Genomic DNA, 13,313 nt, shown 5'->3' on the forward strand with positions numbered 1-13,313 from the left:
ATATTTTCCATAAATATTATTTGCCTTTATTTTTTTACTAGTATATTAAAAGATTATTTCAATGAAAATAAGAATTTCTATGCACAACTATTTTCCAACTTATGTTATTAACAAAATTTATCAGGTATGGTCTCTTTTTAATTCAGTGGTTGCATAATATATTCTAAATTTTAGGATCATAACCATTTATAACTATATCATACAAGATTACAATACAGTTCAATAAAACAATTTTGAAGCTAAAACCCATCTATAGTAAATATGTGGACCCTGAATTTAATGAAAATGCTAATTTAAAAAAAGATTTCACATGTAATCTCATTGTGCAACTGTTCCCTGATAATTTTAGGTCACAATAAAGTAAGATTTCATATCAATTTTAAGAAAGGCTTTTCTACATATATCTATATACTTGGGAATATTCTAAAACAAGTGTGTGTCTCTTTTACCTTTCATACAACTATTCAAAACCCTTCACAGGTGTTAACAAGTAAAACTGTACACTTACCAACACCTTGAGGCCGACTCAACCTTACAGAATTATTTTCAAATTTTTGGACATGAGGAGGGTATTCTTTCCTAAAAAAGGAAATTTAGAGATTTAATAGAAAAAATATTTTCAAAACAAAAAGGCTGAGGGAATACTTACAATATGTTTACTAAAGGCAAACCGTAACTTCTATGCCATATAAAAAAAGTGATACTATAAAATAATAAAACTATATAATACAAATATAGTAAAGCTTAATACACTGTAAGGTCCCTAAGAACAGTGACTACATTTTATTTAGTCTTAATCTGTCAAAGCCCATAGCAAGCAGACTTTCAAATAAATAGTTAATATTAAGAAAATCCAAATTATTGTCCTTTCAAAGTAGTCACCAAAGCTATATGGTGCACAAAACTTTAGTTTTCTTTTGGAACTGCCTTCACAATCAATTTATAAAAACATTAAAAAAAGAACATGTAATACTTCATTGTCACATGTTTTCTGAATTAAAAAATCAGCTTAATCATACCCAATTTGCCCAATTTTACTATAAATGCTTATAGCTGTTTAAAAACAAATCAGTGAATTAAAAAAAAAAAATCAGTGACTAAAGGGAATAAATGGTGATTAAGATACTAGTCTTGAGGAAAATTTCAAAATCAGTATAAAAAATGTTATGTACAAAACCAGCAATTCTGGAACAAGTATTTTAGTCTTACACTATGAATACCTTATGGAGATATAATTATACCTTAAAAATATATTAAATTATATTGTCAGACTTCATATACAATTTTCAGGATTTTGAAAATAATCCTTAGTAAATAAAGATTCTAAAACAGCACATAAGTCCAAATATACACTAATTTGGGGGTAAATTAAAAAAAAACTATTAGCTAGTTATGTGATAAAACTATTAAAGATTTATAAAAAGTGCAACAGACCATGGAGCTATAATAGCTATTTTCTACCCTAAATAAAAAATTTCTTAAAATATTTCCATTTTACTTAGCCAGAGGATTAAAAATAAGAGGCTACACTATTATATATAAATTCATTCACCCTAGTGATCAATACCGATCAGAGCATATAAGTAAACAAAAATCGTAAAGAAATTTTTCCTGAAAGATTTCATACTCTTATGTTGTAAAAGTTAAAACACCTAAATTAAAAAACAAAATAGAATGACACAAGGAGAAAATAGCAAGAGTACTGATAGTAATGTATCTGTAATAGCAGTTAGCAGATCGCAAGCATCATGTGCCAGGTACTGTTCTAAGTGCTTTATATCTATTAAGTACTTTAATCCTCAAAATTACCTTATAAATTATATTATTATTATTAGCACTTTACAGATGAGACTGAGGTACAATACAGTTAGTTAACTTGCCTATGCTCACATAACTATTAAATAGCAATGCCAGAATCTGAAAGCTGGCAAACTGCATCAATAGTATGAGTAATAGAATTTTCGTGATTACTGAGCAGCATTATTTGTACAACTGGGCAATTTCTACTCTGACAGAATTTTAAGATTCATGAAGATATGAGTTTTAAGGATGAGAATTTGCTCTGAGATAGTAGTAGTACTAGCACTTATGAAGGAGGTAGGTATTCAGCTAATTATACTAAACTTAAAATAAAACTCATGTTTTTGTATTTCATATACTTTCACACTAAGAGGATATAATGTAGTCTTATCTTTAACTCAAACAATTGGTTTTTTAATCTCTAATTTTTATAACTCTTCAGTTTGGAAAAATAAAGATACCAACTTTAAAATGCAACAGAGGCAATGAATTCAAAGCAAAATATGATGATACTAGCATGGTAAACTCCAAAAATTCTTTATTTTTAAAATAGTGGCTAATACAAATAGTATACATTCTTAAATACTAAGGATTATCAATACAGAAAATAATTATTTGACAGAAAACGGGCACAAAATCTGGAAATACGGTATTTTGGTTTTTTTTAGTTTGAACCTACTTGATTACTTATTCTGGGGTCTGCTATAAATACAGGTTTATTCACTAATACCTGACATAAATCACCTGACACAACCAATCATACACATGCATGGACTGGTGAAAATGCTGCATTAAATGCACGGTATTCTTTGCTATCTGACAGTGCACTAAACCATGCCTTGCTAGTGGGGAACAAACACCACACGGAATGTATCATATAATATCCTTGACTACCACATATTATAATGGAAGGTTAATAAACAATTCTGTATATTGGCCAACATTTCCAGGTCTTATGGCCACAACATAATGAATATTTCCCTATATAAACAGGGAAACTAATGTTTCTTTGTAATGAATAAATTACAGAAATAAAAGTATACCTTCAAATTTAATACACAAATACAAGAATTTCAGGATGAAAGTATTACTGGTAAGAAAATTTTTGAAAACTTTCCAGCCATAAACTATCTTGTATTCTTTAAAATATATTTTTTTTAGAAAACTGTTAGGTTATCAAAAATCAAATTTTATGTTAATTTCTTGGCTTGAGGGCTTCATCACTCTACAGATACAAAAATTTCAAACTCCAACCAGCTCAAACCTAGGATTTCTCAGTGGGTATTTTTCTCACTTTTAACCAAGCAGCACAGAAACTTCCCTGTCATGTTATCTACAAGGTGGGGATTTTTTTGCTTTAAGGGTTTGTGTTTTGTGTAGAAGTTGAAACAAAAACAAAAGCAAACAAAAAATCCCCTCACCTCAAGGACCCAACACTTCCTAAGCAGCTTAAAGCAATTGAAAAGCTTTCCTCCCCCTGTGCAGAATTGTTCAAATAACCTCAAAATGCTCTGCATATTAAGGGCTAGAGAGCCCTCAGCCCTGAAAGTTTTCTTTTAAATAAGCTTAATTTTGTAATAATTTTAGATATCCAGAAGATTTGAAAAGACAATTGAGAATTATATCCCTCATCCAGTTTCTCCTAATGTTAGCGCCTTCATCATCATACAAATGTCAAAAACAAACAAAAAAACCCCAACAATGGTACACTACTATTAAGTAAATCCCAAACTTTATTTGAATTTCACCAGCTGTTCCACGAATATCCTTTTTTTTGTTGTTCCAGAATCCAACCCAGGATCCACTGCATTTAGTTATATAGTTTCTTTAGCCTCCTGTTTCCCAGTCTTACCTGACCTTTCATGAACTTGGCATTTTGGAAGAGAATCGGCAGTTATTTTGTAGAATGCCCCTAAACCTGGGTCACTCTCATGTTTTTCTCATTAGACCAAGGTTATAAATTTGGGGGAAGGAGGGCACCTGGGTGGCTCAGTCGGTTAAGCTTCTGCGTTCAGTAAAGGGCTCCCTGCTCAGTGAGGAGTCTGCCTCTTTCCCCTCAGTTTGTGTGCACTCTTTCACACACACACACACACACACTCTTAAGTAAATAAATCTTAAAAAAAAAAATTTGAGGGTTAGGATATCGCAGAGTTTAAGTGTCTCTTCTCATCACACTGTATCGGGAGGTACATAATATCAGTATGATTTCACTGGTGATGTTATCTTGATCATTTGGCTAAGGTAGTGTTTGCCACGTTTCTCCACTCTGGAGTTACTATTTTTCCCTTTCTACACTCTATTTGTAAATAAACAAGTCAGTCCTGCACACAAAAGGGGTGGGTAAACTTCACTTCCTTAAGTGTGGAGTATCTACACTAATTATTCAGAATTCTGTAATAAAGAGCTGTCCATTTCCTTCAGTTCATTTTATGTAGCTTATAAAACCCTAGGATTGCTGAATAAATAAATGATTTTTTTAATCATTTTTACTAATATGACACATAGATATTTATTGTATATTTTAGGTTATAATCCAACTGTTTTAGTTTTGGACTTTGGGAATGCTTTCAATTGGTTCCTGTGTCCCCTGGATGTGACATCATTTTTTTCTTTATTCTGGTAAAATATATATAGTGCAATATTTACAGAAATATAGAATGCTTCATAATCTACCTGTAATCCTTACACAAGGTCCATGAAAATCTTCTCTGTAATGTTAAAATTTTATATGGGCTTTTGAGGCAAATAGTCTTTTGTTTTTTGAGTACCTGGTTTCTAACACTAAGGGCCTTTTCCTTAAGCCAAACCAAAATCAGTCATTTCTCCATGTTGCTTTTCTTAAGAGAGTGGTATTAGAAGACAGGATCTGGGTGCTGGGTTTTTGTTGTCTTGTTTTCTGCTGGTGGATTTTAATGATTGCTCATTTTATTAATCTTTCCATTGCTCTAACTGATCTAAAAAATGTGTATTTCTATAAAATAAGTGTATTCATATTCAAATGTTAAAATTCATTATTCCAAACTCATGTTAAACTCATAAATCAGTCTAATTTTCCAAGAGATATATTTAAAATCTTCCACAGCTGTGCGTTAACCAAGAACTTTTTCCATTTTAAATATTTTAAGGAAATTTTATATATTTGTTATACTTTTATACATTATGCCTATTACAAAACATGCTCCTTTTTTCCCACTTAGTACTAACCCATAATTTCATCTTTTTGTTAAAATTATACTCATGCTTTGTTTGCATCTTTTGTGATACTAAACAACCTTTTTTTTGACCTTACAGAATGTTACTGTATCTCTGATTCTTTTAAACAACACAGTATAACTGAGTTTAATCCAACCAATTTATCTTTTATTAAATATATTCAATCTCACTATATTTACTGTAAAGACTGAAAGACCTCATGTTTTCCTTTCCTCTTACTTTACTGTCTGTTGTATATAATTTTATTATTTGTTTTCTCTTTTCCCCTATTTTTACTGGTTGCACAATTATTATTCACTTGTTTTCCTTCCCTAATTAACAGTTACCTTTCTTCTCAACCTTTATTCTGATTACATATTCCTGTTAACATCACATTACCAAGATTCCAGCCATTTCTTCAAGCAAGATCTCCTACTGCACCTCCAATGATCTGAGGTCTTTCAAATTCTATTACTTCTTGCCTTTCCAATTCTCCTCCCAGAAAAAGGGCCAAAGATTTCTTTTATTTCTGCCCTTCCACCTCCCTAACCCCTAGATTTTGCTGAGACAGTTTTGAATACTTAGTCACAGACTATTATCGATTTTCCTTTGCAGCACATCAGTATTTGGAAAGTGGAACATCCAACATCCTTAGTCTTAACTGAATGCCACGAACTTAAGGTTTTATTGCACCAAATTATAAATCATATACAAAACACTGTTTTTTAAAAACTCTATAAAGATTTATCAAGTATTAACACTTCCCTATCTAAAATGCCCTGAAAGCTTCTAAGTGAGTATACTGATATAAAGTCTTACGAAGGCTTTAAGACCTAGGTCCTAGCTGACCTTGCCAAATCCGCCCTGTAACATTTTCTTCTTTGTTCCCTAAACTCCAGCCACTGTGGTCCTTCTTTATATTCCTTGAACATGTTAAACTCATTCTTCCACTAGTATATTAGTACCATCTCTTTCCTATCTGGAAAGCCATCTATGTGATCATGGCATGGCTGACTGTTCAGCTGGTCCTTGTTAAATGTTAGCTTTGTAGTAAAAAGTTTCTGAGGGGCACCTAGGTGGCTTAGTAGGTTAGACCTCTGCTTTCAGCTCAGGTCATCATGCCAGGGGCCTGGGATTCAGCCCTGTGTCAGGCTCCCTGCACAGCATGGGAGCCTGCTTCTCTCTCTGCTTGCAGTCAAATAGGTAAGTAAAAAAAAAATTTTTTTTTTTTTTAAGATTTACTTATTTATTTGACAGAGAAAGAGTACACAAGCAGGCAGAGCAACAGGCAGAGAGAGAGGGAGAAGCAGACTCCCCAGCAAGCAGGGATCCCAATGTGGGGCTCAATCCCAAGACCCTGAAATCATGACCAGAGCTGAAGGCAGACACTTAACTAAGCCACTGAGGTGCCCCAATAAACAAAATGTTTAAAAAAAAAAAAAAATTTAAGTTTCTCTGAAAATGCAATCTAAAGAAACCATACTGACACTCTCTATAACATCACCCAATTGTGCTTCTTTACATAGAACTTATTATTTCAGGGTGCCTGGGTGGCTCAGTCAGTTAAGCAACTGTCTTTGGCTCAGGTCATGATCCCAGGGAGCTGGGACTGACTCTTTTATCAATCCCTACTCAGCAGGGAGTCTGCTTCTCCCTTTTTCTCCCGCCTCTCCCCCTGTACTCATGCTTGCTCACTCACTCTCTCTAATAAAAAAGTAAAATCTGTTTGTTTTTTTTTTAAAGAATCTATTATTCCATGTCTTACTTGTTCATTATCAGACTTTGCCCATCAAAATGTAAGCCACAGGAGTGCAGGATCTTGTCTGTTTTGTTCACCACTGTACCCTTATGCTCAGACTATAGCAAGCACTTGAAAAATACTTGGAATGAATAAACGTGTATATCTAAATCAACGTGCATTTATCAGGTCAAATAACTGTACAAACATTGCTGTGAAAAGATGGTATTGTAATCAAAAATTGAACCACTACTCCCCATCATGCAGAAACTTAAAATACTCATTTTTTGGCCAAGGTACAAAGATCATAATTGAGTCATTTAAAGACACCGCAAACTTTTTTTGTATTTACTGACTGGACATCTTGGTTGGAAATGGGATATACTAGGACTCTCTAGTTTGTTTACTCTTCCTGGTCTTTTTCTAAGGTTTCCATATTCAGTCACTGTTTTCTTTACACTATGTTTTATGTGGCAAGACAAGTTGTTCTTCTCTTCCTCTAGTTATTCTTCTTTTAAAAAAAAAGTCTATTGCTGTTCTCATATATGGATGTACTCTGCTAAATAAACTTTAGGTTTGATTGGTCAAATTTAAAGTAACAACAAAGTCACTGAAATTTTGATTAAAATTCCACTAAATTTACTTTAAGGAGCACTGGTAACTACCAACCAGAAACATAACATAGGCCTCAAAGTCTTAGATACACTTATAAAGGATTTATAAATTATTAACTATTACTGGGTATTTAATTTTAGTTGCTGCTGTGAATAAAATTTTAGTCTCTCGCTATACACTCCAACTGATCAGAGATGCATGAAGAAAACAATTATTAACACTATTAGTCTTGTAGTCTATCATCCTGCTGCTCAACTTTATTATTTCTAAGGTTTTAGATCACTCTAATTCCAAAGAAGACAGTATTATATGAATATAATTTTATTTTCAGATTATCTTGAGACAGCAATTTATAATGTTACTATAAAAATAATCCTTTACCAGAGATTTAAGAAATTCATTTAGAAATTTATACACAAAGTTGTTCATGAATGTATCACATATAACAATAATGAGCTAATGGGTAAATAAATTATGTATATCTGCAAGACAACATACTATGCATTCATTAAAAATCATTTTTAGAAGTCAACTTAATGACAGTGAAAAAAGGACAAAATGTTAAGCAAAAATTCAAAATATGCAGCTGTATTTTTATTATGATTCCATGTGTGCTGGGTATATTAAAAAGTATGGAAAAAAATATTGGAAAGAAATGCACTGGTATCCTAATAATGTAATTTTCTATTCTGAGAGCTTCTAGAAAATTATAAAATCTCTATACTCGTCTTTTCAAACACACCCATTATGTAAACATTCCTAGTATTTCATATATTTTCTTTCATTGAATTCTATTCATCTTTGTACTTTATTATTGTTTCAAAATTCCCTATAATATACACATGCTTTTCAAAATTTTAAAAAAATTTTAAATTTGAAAATCACTGTGTGCTTCAGTTTCACAATGGGTCAATGGATTGTTTATCTACACAGGAAAAAAAGAACAGCTCTAATACCAGTTTAAATGTTCCAGATTGCTGGTACTACCACGTACACTGTATTCACAACCAATCTGTCTAGGAGTCAGAGAAGAATTTGAGTCATTCAAATTGACAAAGTCACCTACAACACCAACAAAAACGGTGGCAATTCTTTTAATTTTGCAAGCTCTAGATCTTAATATTGCTATTTATTATTTATTCCAGTGTGGTTTTAAACTCCATTGTGCCCAGTATACATGTAGGAAAAAACCTGGAAAAGATTAACCTTTCACAACTACCTAGTTTTTGTTTATTAGATAAACCATTCTCTTGTAAATAAATCATTTAGTTCAGAGGTTTATAGTCTCTCATGTGTTGAAGGATAAAGATAAACAATTTTCTCCATAAAGATGAGAAAAAAGATGTGACTTAATGTTCACAAAAAGGAGACAAAAAGGGTTATGCGAAAAGAAGTCACAAAGTAAAAAATGTATTGATGCAAAAGATCTTTTCACCTAATCTATGTCCAACAAAGATAAACACAAAATAATTTTATGTAAGGATCCAAAGGATTAATGGGCTAAATTCAACCTAAAGATAACTATACAGCTGAATAAAGCACCCAGGTATATTCACTATAACGTATTTTATAAACAGCTTCATATCTAGTCCCTGACAGTAAGCTTAATATAAAAGACTGAAAGATTTCAAGATCTATTACTATTACAAAAATTTCAAATTTCACAGTATAAAAGTCAGTTTCACATAATTATCTCACTTGTTCCTACAAATCTTTAAAATTGGACAAATATTATCATCCCCATTTACAGTAAGTTATGTGCCTACAGGAATTGTTGATTACTCAATTCCACATCTTTTGACTCCTATTCCAGTATTATTCCAGTAAGAATGTAAGCTCCAAGAAGGTAGGGATTTCTGTCTGCTCCTAGAATAGTGCCTGGCACATAAAGTCATGAAATATTTGCCCGAATGTATCAATAAACAAATTTCCACTACAGAAACAAGTGTAAGTCAAAACGTGCAAAAAATCAGTATAAATCCTCCAAGGCTATTGTGAAAAACCAAATAATCTAAGATATTAACATTAATTTGAGAATATCAGAATATGAGAATACATTTTATCTGGTATAGCATACAGGGAAAGTATTTATATAAAACAAGAGGCTATTTTGAGTTGACTGTATAAAAAGTTATTTAATGTACATTCTTCAGTAATTTTATTTTAAAAATCTTATTAATGGTTTTCAAAGAAACATGTATGTAGTCACTTATGAGTCAAAAAGATGTCACCTACATCTGACAGAAAATAATGCTTTACTCAAAGAGAAAAATAGACACAATGGGAAAATAATTTTTCTTTCCCAGCAGACAGTAAATAATCCCATTCACCTAAAAACATGTAAGAATTGTGAAGTATTTCAGAATTATAAAATAAGCCTAAAAATTTTGCTAACAGGACCATCTTTATATTTCCAAACCTTAAAGAACCTTAAGGAAGATGGAATATATAGCATTTTATAAAACACTGCAAGTTGTCCTCTTTGATTTCTCTACACCTTTATAAAAATTATGGAGTTAAAATTATATAATTAAACAAACTTAGAGAACTTACTTCGCTTCTTTTGACCTTCACCAATGACATTGTAAGTATTGGTTTAATACAAGAACTGTTAGCCTATTTTTTGTGACGAGATTCATAAAAAGCTTTTGTAATTCTCATAAAAGAAAAAAGATGTACATGCACAAAAACTTCTACATAATATGCTGAGGAGAGAAGCTATTTTTACAAACATTTGCTTTAAAACAATTATAATCATTTCACTACTCAAAGAAACGTGCACTCTTAAAAAATGTGTTTCCTTGTTATTTACATCATTCAACACATCTGCTAAAGGACGTGTGCCTACCAATGTTATCACAAAGGGAACAAACAGTGATCATAAATTCTGTTTGGGGTCAGAATAGAATACACTGATTTCTGGAATTTTAACTCCATGTGTAAGGTATTCTAATTCCATTTTCCTCCTCGACTCTTATCTAGTAAAGTGTAAAAACAAAAATATTATTGGTAAAATATAACAAGATTTTAGTGCTATTAACGAAAACCACTAATCACTAAGGCATTAAAATGTTCTACTTCTAGAAGGAAAGCAGTCACATCACCATAAATATATAACCAAATTGAAAATTACGGTAAAACACTACCCACATAAGTCAAATATCATGTTATGCCATTAATGTTTCCTTTTACTAAAATAATTTACAAGCTTTATGATGAACTCTAATTCAATGGATATTTTTCAAAGCATAAAAATAATCTTGACATCTTACTGTTATATCCATGCTCTAATTTCATCAATATTAAGCTTACCTTTCCTTTTGGTCCAGACTGCTTAAAACATGAAAAAGAAAAAAAGTGTAAGAGGCAAGACCTCATTTTTGATATATCATTGTAGTTTTAGTAACTGTGGTCAATAAGGCAAAACTCTAAGGTGATTAATTCGTTTTAAACACATTATATATACGTTATATACCAAGTTTTGAACCTTGTCAAATATGTAAACTGTTTTTCAATTTTTGTTAATACAGAAAATAATTTATATCCAAACATATTTAAGAAAAAAGGATGTACAAAGAGATGAAAGATTCTTGAAAGAGCTTTATTTAACCATCAACCATTTGAGGATATGTTATTTTAGAGTAGTTACATAACCAGTCTTCTAAGAACAATATAATTTCCTGAAATGAAAGCTTTAAATTTTTAGTGGTTCCAATTCTGTTACCAGGTATGATAATTAGCTTCTAAGAAAAAAAGAATTATTTTAAGGTTGAAACTTTTGTTATTTTAATTATTATTATTTAATTATTTTAAGGTTGAAACATAATGCCATATGTTAAATATAGCACCATATGCTTTTGGACACAAGGAAAGGCCTGGGATTTAAAATCATGGCCTCCAATTAAAAACCCAATGCACAACAGGTCCATCCTTCACAGTTCATGGAAGATCTAAAAAGTTATCAGTAAAATTAGAATAAAATTAGAAAAATCATCAATTTAGAATAAGATTCATATCCTATAATTATTCTTTAGTATAAAATGAACAAAATATTCAGAACTAATTATAAGCAAAACATAGTTTACAAATTCCCCAAGTCCCCATATTAACTCTAATATTCCTATAGCATGAAGCAAACAAAGTATCAATCATAGTAAATTTTAAAAAAAAAGGTTATGTGGTTTTACATAAACAACACTGGAAAGAAACTCCTATTTTAAAAGTTTTTCAATAGTAAAAAGTTGTAAGCTTACATGAATAACATATTTGAAAATTTACATTTACAATTAAAAAAATGGGAGAAGGATAATGTATAAAATAAATTCATGTTGGAGAAATGACAAAAAAGTGAGGGAATATTACCACCCCACTAAAGTAAATAAAACAAATTATAAACATAAAAGTTTAAATACAGTCCAACTTATATATTTATTTCTACTGGAGCTCTATTTCCAGGAAAAGTAAAATAAAAGCAGGAAGTTAGGCATTAATACCTAATAAAGCCATTTTCAGCTCTACACTGTTGTGTCCAAGAAGTGAGAATTTAGTAGTCTCGTTTTTTGTTTTTATAAACTCACCTGTATAGAGTAAAGGAAAGAGGTAGAAGACAGAGTAGCAGTAGAAGAAACAGGTTTGGTTCTTTCCAATAAACCAAGGGAGTTAGGAAAAAAACAAAAAACACAAAACAAATATATGTATATGCCCATGCTCATTTCTCTTATCCTTGAAGAAATTGCATTTATTATGATATATCGAAATTAGTCACTGTGCTTCTATAAGATTCCTCAATGTGTTTCTCGTCAAGTCCTGACCTAGAGCATACATATTAAGAAAAGCTTTTAAAAAATGGAGAGGGAAGCCATTATTAGTAATTAGGACTTTGTAAAAATGTCAACTTACATTCTTGTTGGACTAGTTCATTCTTGTACTAGTGCTGTACTAGTGTTCTTAAAATTTTTTTTAAAAAGGAAAAAAAAAAAGAGAGATTGATTGATTCTGGTATCCGTGACCTGATTTAAGACTTCAAAAACTTTCAAACTGATGCTTTTCATTAATAATTAAGTCTTGCTTATTCCAGGAGCCCATTTTCCCATTTATGGATTATATATGCTTTTGCAGACATTCATTTTCCCCTATGGTCCCTACAAGTCTTTTCACCTACCCTTAATAAAAAACAAAAACAAAAAAAAGGGGGAAATGTAAATAAAATATAAGCCAGTAAATGTGCTCTTTTAGCAAGTCTCAAAGAAGCGAGGAGGGGTGGAGATGGTATAGAGTTATAAAGATTTCTTTAATTTCTGTATTTCATCTTTCTATACTAAGACTATCCTCCTCCATTACTATTAGTACATAAACAACCTATCTTTTAAATATAATTTATATTAAGATTTGTAATAGCAATAAGAAAATAGACTGAAATCATAATAGTTGCTAATCTAATCAGGTATTTTAAGAATTTTCATTTATTCCCTTCAGATTAAAAAAGTGTGATGTACTTGTTCCTATATCTTAATAAAGAACTACAAATTATTCAAAATGCAGGTGTGATTTACTCTTAAAAGACAAGATATACCCCTCTCTCCAAGATGTGAATTACTAACTTGTGGCATTTCCTTTAATTTCAAATTAAGAGTTGAGTTGTAAAAACCAGGGTGCTGCAATTTCCACAATAGCCTAACTATGGAAAGAACCTAGATGTCCATCAACAGATGAAAGGATAAAGAAGATGTGGTACTTATATACAATGGAATACTATGCAGCCATCAAAACAAAATGAACTCTTGCCGTTTGTGACGATGTGGATGGAACTAGAGGGTATCATGCTTAGCGAAGTAAGTCAATCGGAGAAAGACAACTATCATAGGATCTCCCTGAAATGAGGAAGTGGAGATGCAACATGGGGGGTTAAGGGGGTAGGAGAAGAATAAATGAAACAAGATGGGATTGGGAGGGAGACAAACCATAAGAG

General features: G+C 31.3%; 1 protein-coding gene and 1 non-coding gene across 7 annotated transcripts in view; both read right to left on the reverse strand.

Moving 5' to 3' along the window:
• Nucleotides 1–13,313, reverse strand: part of SENP6 (SUMO specific peptidase 6) — a 127,025-nt gene that overhangs the window by 64,725 nt on the left and 48,987 nt on the right. For 3 of the 6 annotated variants that reach the window (XM_044246970.1, XM_044246980.1, XM_044246985.1), the window contains exons 6-7: nt 10,658–10,678; nt 509–579 (exon numbers count right to left, since the gene is read on the reverse strand). In XM_044246970.1, the coding sequence (XP_044102905.1) occupies nt 509–579; nt 10,658–10,678 (92 nt within the window). The remainder of the gene's footprint in view (nt 1–508; nt 580–10,657; nt 10,679–13,313) is intronic. The other 3 variants (XM_044246978.1, XM_044246982.1, XM_044246975.1) reach the window with 2 other exon arrangements.
• On the reverse strand, nt 4,447–4,549 carry LOC122898247. Its single transcript, XR_006382932.1, has one exon. It is a non-coding gene; the product is annotated as a U6 spliceosomal RNA (small nuclear RNA).

This window comes from Neovison vison, chromosome 1 (genome assembly GCF_020171115.1).
Source record: "Neovison vison isolate M4711 chromosome 1, ASM_NN_V1, whole genome shotgun sequence".
NCBI lineage: Eukaryota > Metazoa > Chordata > Mammalia > Carnivora > Mustelidae > Neogale > Neogale vison.